This window comes from Indicator indicator, chromosome 18 (assembly GCF_027791375.1).
Source record: "Indicator indicator isolate 239-I01 chromosome 18, UM_Iind_1.1, whole genome shotgun sequence".
Classification (NCBI taxonomy): Eukaryota; Metazoa; Chordata; class Aves; order Piciformes; family Indicatoridae; genus Indicator; species Indicator indicator.
This window is the reverse complement of record NC_072027.1, coordinates 12,039,260-12,055,228: the sequence shown is the minus strand read 5'-3', so window position 1 is coordinate 12,055,228 and position 15,969 is coordinate 12,039,260. Positions and strand designations below refer to the sequence as shown.

Here is a 15,969-nt window from a genome sequence, read left to right as displayed (position 1 = left end):
GTGATTCTCAGAGTGCCATGTTACAAGGGTTCTTCACAAGTTACACCATGCATCTTGGATGAAGGATAGAGGAGTGCAGAGAGGGTGGGAATAGATTGAAGCTGGAAGAGGGGAGATTTAGACTGGAGATTAGGAAGAAATTCTTTACAGTGAGGGTGGTAAGACACTGGAACAGGTTGCCCAGCAAGGCTGCCCCCTCCCTGGAGGTCTCTGAGGCCTTGTTGGATGAGGCTTTGAGGAACCTGGTCTATGGTGGCCTTTGAACTAGATGACCTTTGAGGTCCCTTCCAACCCAAGCCGTTCTATACATTTATGAATTTCTGAACACAGAATTTGTGGAATTGCTCCCAAAATACTCCCCAGTTGAGTGTTTCTCTTCCCTGGAGAGTGCCCTGTGGAGCAGTGCAGCCCTGCAGGTAGCAGCTGCCCCATGCCAGAGGACAACCTGTTGCTTACCTTTCACAGATCTTTAACACGGTGCCGGACGCTCCCCCGCCCAACTCCCAGCTGCTGTTATCTCGCAAGAAGAGCACAGACTCGAAGCCTCCCTCCTGCAGCGAGAGGCCCCTGACGCTCTTCCACACCCCCCAGGGCAACGAGAAGCGTAAGTGTGCTGACATCCAGCTCCTGCCTTGCCCACCTGGCAGAGCCTGTGCCCTAATCCTGCCTACACAGATTGTCATTCCCAAGCCCTGCCATCCCCATCCTGCTGTCACTGGAAGGAGATGATTCCTGTAACAGGATCAGGCTTGGGTTTCCTCTGCCGCTACCATCGAGGGGGAGTGTGAAGATCGTCTGGCATCCCAGCCCTTCACCAGGGGCTTGAAATGAGGCTGCATTAGCACACTATGAAGTGTTGCCGTCCTCCCCCCACCTGACTGTCCCCTGGGCATTCCCTTTCTCATGTTGCTCAACCCCTGTCCTCACCATCATCAGCTGCTGAGATGTGCTTCTGCACATGGCAAGGGTGGCCACCCACCTGTGTCTCCAAAAGATGACCCTTTTTGGGTGCCTTCAGACACTTTGCCTTTTACAGACACGAAAACTTGGCCAGGAGGTTCTGCATTTTTCTGAGGATTATGTACCACGGTGGTTTAAAAATGTTGAAGATCATCTTTCCATTTCTGTCACTACTTGATGCTCCAGATATTTCTGAGAAGGAGTCAGTGCCCCATTCCTGCTCATGGAGTGGCAGAAATGCGTCTGCTTTGGCTGCTGCTTCAGGTTACATCATAAGCCCCATTCCCAGTTCTCTCAGTCATCCTAGAATTCCCAGCATGATGTGGTTGGAAGGGACCTCTGGACATCATCCAGTCCAACCCTCCTGCTAAAGCAGGGGCACCCACAGCAGCTTGCCTGGCATCACAATGGCCAGGTGAGGTTGAAAGCTCTCCAGAGGAGACTCCACAACCTCTCTGGGCAGCCTGCTCCAGGGCTCCATCACCCTCACACCAGTGAATTTTCCCCTCCTGTTCAGATGGAAGTTGAGAAAGGGTTCTCAGGCACTGGAGCAGGCTGCCCAGGAAGGTTGTGGAGTCCCCATCCCTGGAGGTATTTAAAAGCTGCATGGATGTGGTGCTGAGGAATGTGGTTTAGTGGCGGTGGCTCAGCAGCAGTGGTGGGATTCTGAGCTCTATGTCACTGGTTGGACTTAATGATCTCAAAGGTCTCTTCCACCCTCAACAGTTCTATGATTCTATGAAAAAAATCTCAGCCCAAGTGTTTCTTTGATGCTGTCTCAGCAGTTGCTTGTTGGACTCCAGAATCACCCAGCTGCTGGAGCCTTCACATCCCCTCCTCCCCTTGCCTAGAAGAGGAACTGAGTTAATTTATTTATTTCTTTGTTTATTTATTCCCACAAGAAACTGTGTTTTCTCAAGTGTCCTCCTGACAGCCTGTGATCTCCTGTGCCTGTGGGAAGCCATTACCATTTTACTCCAAGTTTGCCACCCCTGCTGCATGTGTCAGCTGAGGTTTCCTACTGGTCTATTCAGCTCTTGTGGCTGTAGGACCAAATTAAATCTCACAGCAAAGAATTCTTCGTGTAAGCTTTTAGAAACATGAAGCAAAACACAATGTCAGGCCTTTGAAAAGGAGGAAATCAAGTAAAGCAGGGGTTTCAGATTCCACTGCTGATCTCCCTTCCTCTTTAGATGAAACACTTCCAGCTTCTTGGCTGATAGGGCTGTTAATTCAACATTGGCTGGTAGCTAGCTCTGAGATTAGGAGGACAATTGACACTGATTTGTGAGGCTTATGGAGCTTATTTTTGGCCTTCTGCCTTGGGCAGAACATGTTTGGAAAGAATAAGCTGTGGTGTTAGACCTCACTCCATCAGCATGGGGCTGTGCTCCTCGTGGCTGCTCAGAATCCCAGCATGGTGGGGGTTGGAAGGGACCTCTGGATGACCAAACTTCCTTTTGTTTTTGGCTTTGGATCAGACCCTGCACTTTTCATTCCCAAGTGTAGCTGGGAGAACCTCTGCGCACCCTCCATGCAAGGCTGCACCTTCACAGAATTCCAGAATCCCAGCATGGTGGGGTTTGGAAGGGACCTCTGGAGATCATCCAGTCCAACCCCCCCTGCTCAAGCAGGGGCACCCACAGCAGCTTGCCTAGAACCACAATGTCCAGGTGGCTTTGGAATCTCTCCGGACAAGGAGAGTCCACAACCTCTCTGGGCAGCCTGCTCCAGGGCTGTAGCACCCTCACGCCAAGGAATTTTCTCCTTCTGTTCAGATGGAACGTCCTGGGTTCCAGTTTGTGCCCATTATCCCTTGTCCTGTCCCTGGGCACCTGCTGTTTCTCGTCATTTAGTGTCCAACATCTCTGTGAAGTGCCTGTTTCTGAGCAGGGATTTGCACTGGGCAGGGGTTGATGCTCAGAACCTTGATGCTTGCCAGCAGCCTGCTGTTTGCTGTTGTAGGCCACAGCAGCCCTGTGTGGTGGTTAATGGTTCCTGGGGTTTGATCTGTTTCCAGAGGAGAACAGGAACAGCATCATCAACTCCAGCCTGGAATCTGTCATCTCATCAAATGCCAACAGCCTCCTCAACTCCACCAGCGCTGCCCAGCCCAGCCTCACCTCCAGCGACCTCGAGCTTGAAGTCATCAAACCCACCAGGCCCAATTCACTGTAAGTACAGAGGGGATGAGTGTCCTAGAGGTGCTCCATCCACCATCAGGGCTGTTTCTTACTTTGAAGTCTTGGAGGAGTGGCTGAAGGACCTGGGATTGTTCAACCTGAAGTAAAGGAGGCTGAGGGAAGGCCTCATTGCTCCCTACAAATCCTGAAAGGAGGTTGGAGTGGAGTGGGACTTGGTCTTTTCTCCCTACTATCAGGTGATAGAACAAGAGGAAGCAGCCTCAAGCTGTGCCAGGGGAGGTTTAGGTTGGAAATTAGGAATGATTTTTTTGCTGCAAGAGTGGTCAGACATTGGAACAGGCTGCCCAGGGAGGTGGTGGAGTCACCATCCCTGGAGGTGTTCAAGAAACCTGTGGACATGGTGGTGTTGGGTTGATGGTTGGACTTGATCTTAGAGATCTTTTCCAACCTTAATGATTCTATGATTCTGTGAATCCCAGCAATTTATTGGGGAAGACAGTTGAAGATTTCGTTTTCCAGTGGGTGCCCAGCATGAACCCATTGTTTTCCATAGAATCATAGAATTGTTTGGGTTGGAAAAAAACCTCTGAGGTCATCAAGTCCAAGTATCAACCCAACACCATCACGGCCATTAAACCATAGAATCATTAGCGTTGGAAAAGACCTCCAAGATCATCAAGTCCAACCTTCCACCTAAGACCACAACTGAGTCTAAGCAGTGGAATTAGCTCCTGTGGGTTGTAGCAGGCAGGGACTTTCAGCTCTGGTTGGTTTGCACATGTGGAAGATGTGTGGAGCACAAGTGCACACTGCTGCTCTCCCCATCTGCTGATAACTGCAGCCAGCACACAGGACTCTTCCTCAGAGTTGAGTCCTCTGGCTGTTGTCAGTACAGTTGATCTGCAGCCAAGTCTGTGCCATTGCTTCTGCTATTGCTTCCTTCAGCTGGGAAGTTCAAGGGAACAAACAGTGACCTCGGCAAGGACTCCCCAGGGCCAGCTGGGTTATTTATGCAGTCCCCTGAGCTCCACACAGCTGAGCCCTCGCGCCCATGGCCGGCGCTGCTGGCGGAATTTCCTTCCTGCTGTGGCTCTGCCAGGCCCAAGAGCGTTTTCCCACAGAACAAACCCTTCTTGGACACGTGAAGATCTGCGCAGATCTCCAAGAGCCATTGTAGTCCATGCAAGCTGGAGCCACTTTCAGTCCTGCCCTATCAGGCCTCTGCCCATCCCTGCTGCTCCTGGGATGGCTCTTCATGGCCTGGCCAGACATGGTGACCTTTGCAGTTAAGGGAGACCTTCCTTCCCACCCCTCCAGTCCTCCCATTGCCTCCAAACACTTCCAGTTCCCACTCAACTGGGAAGCCCCCAGTACCTTGAGAGCAAACAGTGACGTTTTTGCTTTAGCTGCTTTATTCTGGTTGTCAGCAGATGGGGGATATTGGTCACAACCAACTGAAGATGAGTCAGTGTGTGCCCAGGTGGGCAAGAAGGCTACCAGCATCCTAGCCTGAATCAGCAGTGGTGAGGTCAGCAGGACCAGGACAGGGATTGCTCCTTGGCCTGGGCACTGGTGAGGCTGCACCTCAAGTCCTCAGTTCAGTTTTGGACCCCTTCCCCCAGGAAGCACATTGAGGGGCTGGAACAGGTCCAGAGAAGGGAAAGGAAGCTGGTGAATGGTCTGTAGAACAGGTTTGGTGAGGAGCATCTGAGGGAACTGGGGTTGTTTACTCTGGAGAAAAGGAGGCTGAGGGGAGACTTTCTGGCCCTCTACAAGTCCCTGAAAGGAGGTTGGAGCCAGGGGGGGTTGGTCTCTTCTCCCAAGGAACAAGTGATAGGACAAGAGGAAATGGTCTCGAGTTGCACCAGGGGAGGTTTAGGTTAGACAAGAGGAACCATTTCTTTTACAGAAGGGTTCTCAAGGCCTGGCCCAGGCTGCCCAGGGCAGTGGTGGAGTCCCTGTTCTTGGAAGGGTTTGAAAGCCATGGAGATGTGGTACAGAGGGCCATGGTTTAGTGGTGACCTGGCAGTGCTGGGTTAATGCTTGGACTGGATGATCTGAAAGGTCTCTTCCAACCAAAACTAGATCATAATTCTGTAGAAGCATTGCTAAGGAATCAGAAATGGTTGGGTGCCAGGGTGGGTACTGCTAGAGATGGTGCAACCTGTTGCAGTTTGCTTGGTTGACAGCAGGGGCTGGGGTGTGGGGTGTCTGGGGTGCAACCCTTGTTACCACCATCCAAGGACATCTCAGACCTGCCTGCAGCACAGCAGAAAGGTAAGTCCTGAGCATGTGTGTGAGCAGAAGCCAGGCTCTGCTTTTCATCCCTCCACTCTGCCTCTCTCCTCACCATCCCTGCCACTAAAACCATGAGCTGCATGAGGACCAAACCTCACCTGGGGCTGGCTCTGGGCAAGGCTCAGCTCCTCCCAGTCTCACCTGTTCTGTGCAGGTTTACCTACTGTGAGAAAAGCCACCTCTGAGGAGCATTGTGGGAACAGAATTGAGCATCCAAAAGGTAGGACACCTCTAAATGAAGGTTGCACATCACCTGTGTGATGTCCTAAGGAGAGATGTGTGTTACAGGGCAAGAGGAGATGGACTCAATCTGCACAAGGGCAGGTGTAGGCTGGATATTAGGAATGATTTCTTGACTGCAAGCACAGTCCTGGTGCCCAGGGAGGTGATGGAGTCACCATCCTTGGAGCTGTTCACAAAATGAGTAGATGTGGCACTTAGGGACGTGGTTTAGTGGCCACGGAGGTGTTGGGTTGACAGTTGGACTTGATCATCTTATAGTTTTTTTCCAATCTTAATGATTCTGTATCTCCTGTCCCTATGGCTGATTGAAGTTCATGAACTGTTCTCAACAGGGTCATAGGATAGTTTCTGACTGATTTCCAGAGCTTCAACCAGTCATAGAATGGCTTAGGTTGGAAGGGACCTTAGAGATCATCTACTCCAAGCTCCCTGACATGGGATGGTTTTAGTTTTTTTTTTTTCCCCTTAAAGGGTAAATAATGTTGTGTTATGGTAGAATGTTTGTGAGCTTGAGTCTTGCTGTGCCCTTCCAGGAATTCTTTGCCAAGTGTGCAGATTTTCAGATTCCAAGAATTGCCTCTTCCCAATCATTTATTTTTTTAAGGGAAATTGTAAAGTTCAACAGAAGAAATGAATTAAGGCTGTGTGGGATGATGGGAAATGGAGGCATCTTCTTGGTACTGAGGGGCTAAGTGAGCAGACCAGCAATGAGCAACCAGGTACTTGCCACCACTCAAGGGACCTTTCCGACTCTGCAGAGTGAAATGGTGGTGAGCAGGGTAACACCAGCAGCTCTTACGGCTTTGGGAATAGTTGGGGCTTTTCCTCAAAGCCAGTGATGATGGGATCATGTCTACACAGGAGTTCTCACTCCATGTTGAGCTAAAGGCTGAAAAGTGAGTCTTAAGGTGAATAACAGAATCATAGGCTGGTTTGGGTAGACCTTTCAGGGCCACCTAGTCCAACACCCCTGCAGTCAGCAGGGACATCTGCAACTGGAGCAGGTTGCTCAGAGCCACAAGCAACCTGACCTGGAATAGTTCAAGGGATGGGGCACCTCCCACTTCTCTGAGCAACCTGGGCCAATGTCTCACCACCCTTCTTGTAAAAAAATGCTTTTCACCAGGTGTCACAGGGCTCTGAAGTCTCTTAATCCCTCTTGGTCTCTGGGTTGAAGCTTCATCTCCACCTACATGGAAGATCAGTAACTGGTAATAGTCCAAGAGTTGTAGTAAGCTGGGAAGGTTCCCAGTGATGTCCTTAACCCAGGCCCCAGAAGGCAAATATTTTCCTGCTGCCTATGTCATTGATGAAGATATTAAAGAGCACTGGTCCCAGTATGGACAAATATAAAATACCACAAGGCAAATATTTTCTTCTCTGTAACCCCAAATATCCCAATCCAGCATCTTTGACCCAACCTTTCAGTGAGAAATGAAGCTTCTGACTTCATTTTGCATGTTTTTGAACAGGAGGTGGAGATGTCAGCTGCCCGGGGAGGTGGTGGAGTCCCCATCCCTGGAATGGTTTCATTGCTGTGGAGGTGTGGTGCTGAGGGACATGGTTCAGTAGTGACCTGGCAGTGCTGGGTTAAAGGTTGGACTGGATGATCTTGGAGGTCTCTTCCAACTGAAATAACTCTGTGACTCTGTGACCCATGTCCCTTCAGCCCATCCCTGCCCATGTACCCGTGGGTTTGGCAGGTTATGGCATTTTGCCTTTGGTGGTCAGTGCTCTGCAGGGTGTTGGTTGGCAGCGGTGAAGATGAGGAGGGTAAGGAAGGGCTGCCAGCAGCAGGTCTGTCCCCAGCCCAGCCCCGTGGCTGTTTACTGGCTGGGCTGGGGCAGGGTGGCTGAATGGTGCCAGTATTCTGGTGGCTTTGTTGCTGCTGGTCTGTGGGACGACCCAAATAACTCCTGGATAAAGCTGCTTCTGTTTTTGTAACCAGCTGAGTAATTGGAGCTTTGGAGGAGCCTGGGCAGCCTCACACTGCAGAGTGGCTGCAGCAGCTCTTCCGGGGGCTCCTCTGCAATTACCTGACCCACAATTAGGGTCTGCAGCAGCCAAGAAGCTCTCAGGGGGCCTTGTCCTTTGTGCTCCTTCAGATACTCTGCCAAACGCAGCATGCTCAGCACTGGGGAGGACACACCTTGAATTCTGAGGTCAGCTTTGGGTCCCTCACTCTGAGAAGGACGTTGAGGAGCTGGAGTGGGTCCAGACAAAGGCAACGAAGCTGGTGAAGGGTCTGAAGAACAGGTCTGGTGAGGAGTAGCTGAGGGAACTGGGATTGTTCAGTCTGGAGAAGAGGAGGCTGCGGGGAGACCTCACTGCTCTCTACAAGTCCCTGAAAGGAGGTTGGAGTGAGCTGGAGGTTGATCTCTCTGCCAAGGAACAAGCAATAGGCTCCTGACTGCATAGGAGCTGTGGCACAGCTGCTTACTCTGCCAAAGCCCTTTGAGAAGCTGCAGGAGAAGATTTGAGTCATTTTGGTGTTCTTGCTTCTTACTGAGCTGAAAACTGATGCCCTTGTGGACACAACTCCTGCTGGTCTCAGTGGGAGTCTTGTTGGAGTGCAGATGTTGAAGGACTGCAGGTCCTCTGCTGCGGCTGAGATGTTCCAGTCCCGGTGCCATTCCCCCTGTCCTCCTCCCAAAGGGAGCATGGTTGGTCATCTCAGACTTGCCTTCTCTGCTCCTCCTTCATCAGCTTGGGAGGGAAATGGTTTCTTCTGCAGGAGTTTTACTGTGGGAATCCATTATTTTTTTCTTAGGGCTGGTTTTATTTGGATGGAAAAACTGCTCAGGGCAGGAGTTGTACTGCGTGAGTCAGCAGGACTTCTGTCCCATGCCAGGAGCTGTCACTGCAGCTGGGGGACCAGGCTGGCTGCTGGGGCCACCAAAGCCCCAGGGAAAGGGCAATCTGTTTCTAAAGAAGCTTTTGGTTTCTTCATCCTGCCCTTGCAGAAAACATCTTCCTTTAAAACCAGGGCAAAGCAAGAGCCAGAAGGTGCTGTAATCCTGGCATGGATACTTCAGCTGGAGTGGGGGGATCTCAATTATGTGGCCAGGAAAAACAGAAGATGTAGGACTGTGAGGTTTCAAACTCTTTCAGAAAGCACCTTGCTGTGGTGGCTCTGTGCTAAGTAGCTGTGATACCCTGGATGTGGAGTGTATGGCTGCAGGCAATCAACACCTTCAGTGGGGCTTGCTTTGTATTTTTCCTTCCCTGTTTCCTTTATTTATCAGTTTCACAGTATCCCAGCATGGTGTGGTTGTAAGGGACTTCTGAAGATCATCCAGTCCAAGCTCCCCTGCTAAAGCAGGAGCACCCACAGCAGCTTACCCAGGACCACAATGGCCAGGGGGGTTTGAAAGCTCTCCAGAGAAGGAGACTCCACAACCTCTCTGGGCAGGCTGCTCCAGGTCTCCAGCATCCTCACACCAGTGAAGTTTCTCCTCCTGTTCAGATGGAGCCTCCTGGGTTCCAGTTTGTGCCTGTTGCCTCTTGTCCTGTCACTGGGCACCACTGAGAAGATTCTGGCCCCTGTCTTGTCAGTGTTCCCTGTTGGGTGCATGGGGAGTGCTGCAACCTGGCTGAGACCAAGTCAGGGGCAGGTGCTCTAAAGCCAGCCTTAGAATCACCTTTTACTGCTCAAAAATTTTAGTGACATACTGGAACAGGTAGCCCAGAGAGGTGGTGGAGGCCCTATCCCTGGAGACATTCAAGGTCAAACTTGATGTGGCCCTGAGCAGCCTGATCTAGTTGGAGGTGTGCCTGCTGAGCGCAGGGATTTGGACAAGATAACCTTTGAGGGTCCCTTCCAACCCAATGCATTCTATGAAAATAAGCCAAATCCCTTGGGTTTACATTAGCTGTTGGGTTTAGCACTGGGTGCCCCTGGCTGGCTTCACCTGGAGCTTGCTGCAGCTTTCAGTTGTGAGCAGAGAATGTGGTTAAGGTCTGGAGAGGAAAGAGCAGCCCAAACGTGCTGGAGGAGCCAGCTGCAGTTGTGAGGATTTCAGTTTCACCTTGCAGGCTGATTTTGTGCTTGTGGGACTGTTTGGAGGGTGGGCTGGGGCCAGATGATGTTCAGACAGGTAACCAGATCAGCTGCATTTTTGCACTGCCACTCCAGGGAATTGCCAAGCCTGCACCCTCATGGGTTCAAGAAACATGTGGAAGGGTTCAGGAAACGTGGACATGGCACTTGGGGACATGGTTAATGGCCATGGTGGTCTTAGGTTGATGGTTGGACTGGATGAGCTTGATTTTCCAACCAAAATAATTCTATGAGTGTGAACATCAAAGCATACCTGAGGGGTTCTGCCTATTCCTCTGGGAAGGGCAGGTGAGCATCAGAGCACAGGAAGGCCTGGGCTGTGTGGAAGAGCACCCAAGATTCTCCTTCTGCTCTGTTAAGACCCCACCTGCAGTTCTGGGTCCAGCTCTGGAGTCCTCAGCACACGACAGATGTGGACCTGTTGGAGTGGGGCCAGAGGAGGCCAAAGCAATGATGGGAGGGCAGGCTGAGACAGTTGGGGTTGTTCAGCCTGGAGAAAAGAAGGCTCCAAGGACACCTTCTGGTGGCCTTTCAGTACCCAAAGGAGGTCTATAGGAAAGATGGGGAGGAACTCTTTGTCAAGGAGTGTAGTGATAGGACATAGGGAACAGTTTCAAATGGAAGAGAGTAGATTTAGAGGAGATGTAAGGAAGCTGTTTTTGACAGTGGGGTTGTGAGAGCCTGGCCCAGACTGCTCAGAGAGGTGGGAGATGGCCCATCCCTGGAACCATTCCTGGTCAGGCTGCTTGGGACACTGAGCAACCTGCTCTGTTGCAACTGTCCCTTCTGAGGGCAGAGGGGTTGGACTGGATGAGGGAGTTGAGCTGGATGACTTTGAAAGGTGCCTTCCCACTCAAACTGCTCTAGAATTCTGTGATTTATTCCCAGTTTACCAAGGAGATGTATCTCAACCAGCTTAATAACACCACCTGTGTTTGACAGCATCTCCACACCTTTCTGGCACTGTTGGTGATCCCAGTGGAGCACTTCAAGGTCAGGGTTCCTCCCAGGTGACAGCGAAGCTGGGCCTGGCTGGGGGAGGCTATGGTGGACTCTGCCTAGAGGCAAGGAATAGTTTTGGGAAACTTGGATTTAGTCATCACTCCTCTGTTTGCATTCTCCTTTATTTTCTCACTGACCAAGTATGGCTATTTCTTGCCCTCTCTGGGTATGGAAAGAAATGAGGAGCAGATCTGAGGTCTGGTGATCATGAAAAAATAGCCCAGCTCAGCGAAGGAGGAGAGGCTGTTCCCATGTGCCTTTGATTTACAGCACCAGAATAAATCTTCAGTAGGTCTCCCAGTTGAGACTTGAGCAAGATTTCTCCTTCCTTGCCCAAAAATGAGAGAAACGTCATCTGTTAACATATTTGCAAAGCTGCCTCCATCAGTGACTTCTTCCTGGGCTGAGGGGTGAGGAGGTGATCATGGGCTGGTGGGAGAGAGAGGTGACAGCTGAAGCCATGGTGCTGATGGCCATGATGTGCCATGTAGGGCCATGAGGCTGGTGAGGGCTCTTGAGCACAAGTCCTGTGAAGGGCAGCTGAGGGAACTGGGGTTGTTCATCCTGGAGAAGAGGAGGCTGAGGGGGAGACCTTCTGGCTCTCTACAGCTCCCTGAAAGGAGGTTGGAGTGAGGTGGGGGTCAGGGTCTTCTCCCAAGGAACGAGTGACAGGACAAGAAGAAATGGCCTCAAGTTACCCCAGGGATGGTTTAGAGTGGGCAGTAGGAACAATTTCTTCACCAAAAGGGTCATTGGGCACTAGCCCAGGCTGCCCAGGGCAGTGGTGGAGTCTCCAGCCCCGGAGCAGTTTCAAAGCTGTGTAGATGTGGTGCTGAGGGACGTGTTCCAATAGCTGTGTGTAGGGAGGTGTTAGATCACAGTTGGACTCAATGATCTTGTCCCTGCCCATGGCAGGGGGCTTGGGACTAGATGATCTTGAAGGTCCCTTCCAACCCAAACCATTCTGTGAATCTATGAATCTTAAGAGCTTTTCCAACCAGGTGATTCTGTGGTTTGAAGGACCACACCTTCTCCCCATGCTTTGCTCTGAAGCCCCAACCCTATCTGTGTCCAGCAGCCAGCAACCCAGTGTGGCATCAGCAGGGTCTCAATTGTGGGGATAAAGAATCCCTTGCTAACACAAACAGCTTCAGCAAGTGTCAGTGGTGGTGACACACGTAAGCAGAAGCATGAGGAGAAGCAAATGGACCTTTAAATGAGTGCTACTGGCTCCTCACAAGAGCTTTTGGTCCCTTTTTCCACTCTGAAAAATAATCAGCATGGCCCAGGCTGGTTCAGCAGCTCTGCTGAGATAATAAGTGGCTTTAGTTTTCCTTTTCTCATTTTTTTTTTTTTAAGTTCCATGGAGCTGTCAGGAGCAGGAGTGATGAGAACTTCACTGTGCACAGTGCAGCAGCCAAGTCACTGGCAAGAGCAACTCCTCCTTATGTCAGCAGCAGGATTAGCTAGGTGTGAAGGGCAGCAGGAGCTGGTGTTGGTCAGGAATTCCAGGGGAGTTTCTTGGTTTCTGGATGCTGTGTGAAGATGGCAGCTGGAATCAGCTGCTTGTATTTATAGAAGGACCCTGCTGAATGTCCACAGAGAACGTGGTGGGGAGATACTTGCAGTCTGAAAGCCCAAGGACGACTCAGCCATATGCCATGGTGGTGTTAGGTCGGTGGTTGGACTTGATAGCTTAGAGGTCTTTTCCAACCACAATTCTCTGATTCCCAGAGAAGCTGTGAGGTGGTGCCATCTTGTTCTCCAGGCAGAGCTTGGCTTAGATTTTTGGGGCAGGCTTAGGTTGGACATGAGGAACAATTTCTTCGCTGCAAGAGTGGTCAGGCATTGGAACAGGCTGCCCAGGGAGGTGGTGGAGTCACCATCCCAGAGGTGTTCAAGAAACCTGTGGACATGGCACCAGGGGCATGGTTTAGTGGCCATGGTGGTGTTGGGTTGATGGTTGGACTGGATGATCTTTGAGGTCTTTTCCAACCTTACTGATTCTATTATTCCACGAGTCCCAGCAGTTTGTTGGAGCAGACAATTGAATGCTGCATTTTGTACTGGGTCCCCAACATGGACCTTGTGTTTTTAACTTGCTCTAAGAGGTGGAAATAGCTACTGTGGGTTGTATCTGGCAGGGACTTCCAGCCCCTGACAAGGGGGCTAGGGCTTTAGTTGGTGGAGGGTCTGGCTGGGTGGAGCAGGCAGGAGAGGACAGATCCATCTGGCTGCCCATCCAGGGAGAGTTGTGGTGTTTCAGAAATGAGCCCTTAACCTGCATGACCTCCTCACTTCCTCTCCCTCTTCATCATTTGCCTGGTTTTGCCTGGTTTTGGTGCTCTCTCACAGAATCACGGCATGGTAGGGGATGGAAGAGACCTCTGGAGATCATCAAGTCCAATCCTCCTGCCAAGGCACCTCCTGGTGGTTATATTCCTGAAAAATAGTGGCCATTGGAGGGGCAGCGGCAGGTCCCACCCTCATCCTGCCTTCCTGGCAGTCACTTTGGGAATCTCCCTCTGAAAGGGCATCTCTGGGACTTCTGTTTGAGACACTTTCTCATAAATCAAGTCCTCCTGTCCCTGAGGAACCTGGACTCTTCCCTGCTCTCCTCCCACTGCAATATACAGCCCCACTTTTCATTTGGAAAAAGACCAGGAAAATGCACTGGATTTGGTTTTGTGGTTTTGGTTTGGTGTTTTTTCTTGTTTTGTTTTAAAATTGATGTTGTATGGCTCTAAAAATGGGGTGATTTGTGGTCAGAGGGGTCCTGTTTTTCCTGGATGGAAGAGCTGGTGCCCAAGAGGCTGTTCCAGGGGATGGCAGCCAGCAGGGATGGGGCTGCCAGCTTGCATGGGTGGTTCCCACATGGCATGGAACTCTTTGTGCCCCCTGAGCAGTACTTGCTGCACTGAGGACATTTCTTTGTACTTCAGCTTCGTTTTCTGGTTTTCAGAGCACAAAGAAAACCTTGTGGTGGGTGCAGGTGACTCCACCATGGTGTAGAAAGTGCCTGGTGCATTTTGGGTCAGTGAAGCAGGATTGTGAGGAAGTAAGAACTTGATGAATTGGGCATAACAAAGCTGCTGCTGCTTCCTTCCACCACGTTGTGGCCTGCTGGCCGGGAGCCACTGCAGCCCTGGAGAAAGCCAAGAGCTGGGAGAGGCATGGCTGGGACCAGCAGCTTGGAGTTCAGGTCCCCCTGGGACCCTCTTCAACCAGCACAGGTCCTCTGCTGCCCTTCACAGCAGGGATTAAAGCCCTGAGCACCCACTGGGGCTGGCCCCAGTGAACCACAGCTGGGAACTGCTGGGCTGGAGAGAGTCATCTCCACCAGCAGCCAGGCAGAGCTTGCCCAGACCCTGGGACGCTGGGTTTTTGCCTAATCTGGGTTTTAATCACCCCTCAAGGGGCGGATCTTCTGTCTGCCAAAGAAGAAAAAAAGGCATTTTTTAGGGATTAGGTAAAATCTTGGAATCACAACTCCCATGGAACCGCTCCGGCACGCCTGCGCCCGGCCGCCTGGGCTGGAGCCTTCCACGCAGCTCGGGATCTTCCTCCCCTCAACTCTTATCCCATTGCTCTCTTTTTCTCTCTCACCATCATTATTCCTTCCATTCCTGCTGCCTTGGCCGTGGTTGGATCGGTTGAAAGGGCTCTTCAGTGTCTTCCATTCATATTGGTGAAGTTCTGGATGCTGCTTCGTCCTTCAGCACGATGCACATCCAGCACTCACTTCCCCCATATAGGAGACTAAGAAGTTAGAAAATCAGAGAATGGTTTGGGTTGGAAGGGACCTCCAAGGGTCATCTAGTCCAAACCCCTTTCAGACAGCAGGGACATCCTCCACTAGATCAAGCTGCTCAGAGCCTTGTCCAGCCTGACCCTGAATATCTCCAGGGACGGGGCCTCATCTGCCTCCCTGGGCAACCTGTTGCTGTGTTTCAGCACCCTCATGGTAAAGAATGTTGGACTTGATGATCTTAAAGGTGCTGTCCAACATAAACAATTCTGTGAGTCGATGGAAAAGCCTTACCTAAACTTCTGATGGCCTGGAGCTGGTGGAGAGGTGTCATGGATGGTCACCAACCCCAGGTCCCCAGGGAAATGGCAGCTCAAAGCATTGCCTCCAAAGCAGTGTTATTGACAGACAAGTATTTTTGTCTTCCTATCCCTTGGTACCTCCTCCTGCAGCTGGGTGGGATTTGCATCTTCTCCAGCTGCTAGCAGAGCTGTGAGGTGCTGCCATGTTGGGGAAGAGCCCTGGGACACCCCTGATAACAGATCTGTGTGGAATTTTGTCTGGAAGTGCAGAGGGTTCTTGGCCATGGGCCTGCCCTCAGCAGCAGAAAGTCAACTCATGGCATTTGATGCAGGCTGGGGTGACGTTACCCCAGACTGAAGTGTTTCCTCTCCTGTTTGCAGTCACAGGGGATATTAAAAGAGCAAGGCTGGGGCCAGCACAACAGAAGTGAGGTGTCACCTGTGCCAGGAAGAAAAATGGGTTTACCATGAGCATGGTTTGAAGGGCATTTGGTGGCACTGCAGCATAGGCTGGGGTCTGGCAAGAGCGGCAAGTGCCCAAGTTCTGCAGCAGAAGAGCAGCTGCTGCAGCTGGCAGCATGAGCTTCCTGCTGGGGTTAGCTGCTGGAGGGGACCTGAGGTGTTTTTCTGCTGGGCTGAGCAGGGGGATTGGGGCAGGTGGCTCTGGGGGTGCTCTGTGTTTTGTATTTTAGATGTGGGGCTGGCTTTGTGCTCAGGAGGAGCAGAGATTATTTCCAGTCCCAGCCAGAAATGGCCTATCTGCTGCTTTTCTCACTTGAGAAAAGATCCTGGACTTCCCAGGCTGCTGCCTGGCTCATTTAAGATGACATAATTTGCAAAGTATCTGATGACTTATTTTTTTTGGTGCAGACTCTTAAAAGGGTGTCTGTCTGTTTGGGTTTGTTGTGGGGTTTTTTTTAGGTGGTTTTTGTTGTTGTTGTTGTTTTTTAAACTTGGGAGTCCTAAATTGTGTCTGCAGTTGGAAAGCTCCATGAACTTCAGTGACTTTGGGGTCTGGCAAACACCCTGAAACCTGTTCCATGAACAACACCAGCAGCATGTGGGCTCCACAGAGAAATAGAGGGGAAGTTGAGCTGCTGGAGGCAAGAGATTTGAAATGTGCAGATACAGGCATGACATCTATAGACAGAGGGATGGAGCATCTCCCCTACGGGGACAGGCTGAGAGAGTTGAGATTCTTCAGCCGGGTGA

The 15,969-nt window shown here is 51.1% G+C and overlaps 1 protein-coding gene across 2 annotated transcripts in view; it reads left to right on the top strand.

The window, feature by feature from the left end:
• Nucleotides 1-15,969, top strand: part of ARHGAP26 (Rho GTPase activating protein 26) — a 130,682-nt gene that overhangs the window by 94,526 nt on the left and 20,187 nt on the right. For both annotated transcript variants that reach the window (XM_054389313.1, XM_054389312.1), the window contains exons 19-20: nt 466-604; nt 2,981-3,134. In XM_054389313.1, coding sequence (XP_054245288.1) covers nt 466-604; nt 2,981-3,134 — 293 coding nt within the window. The remainder of the gene's footprint in view (nt 1-465; nt 605-2,980; nt 3,135-15,969) is intronic.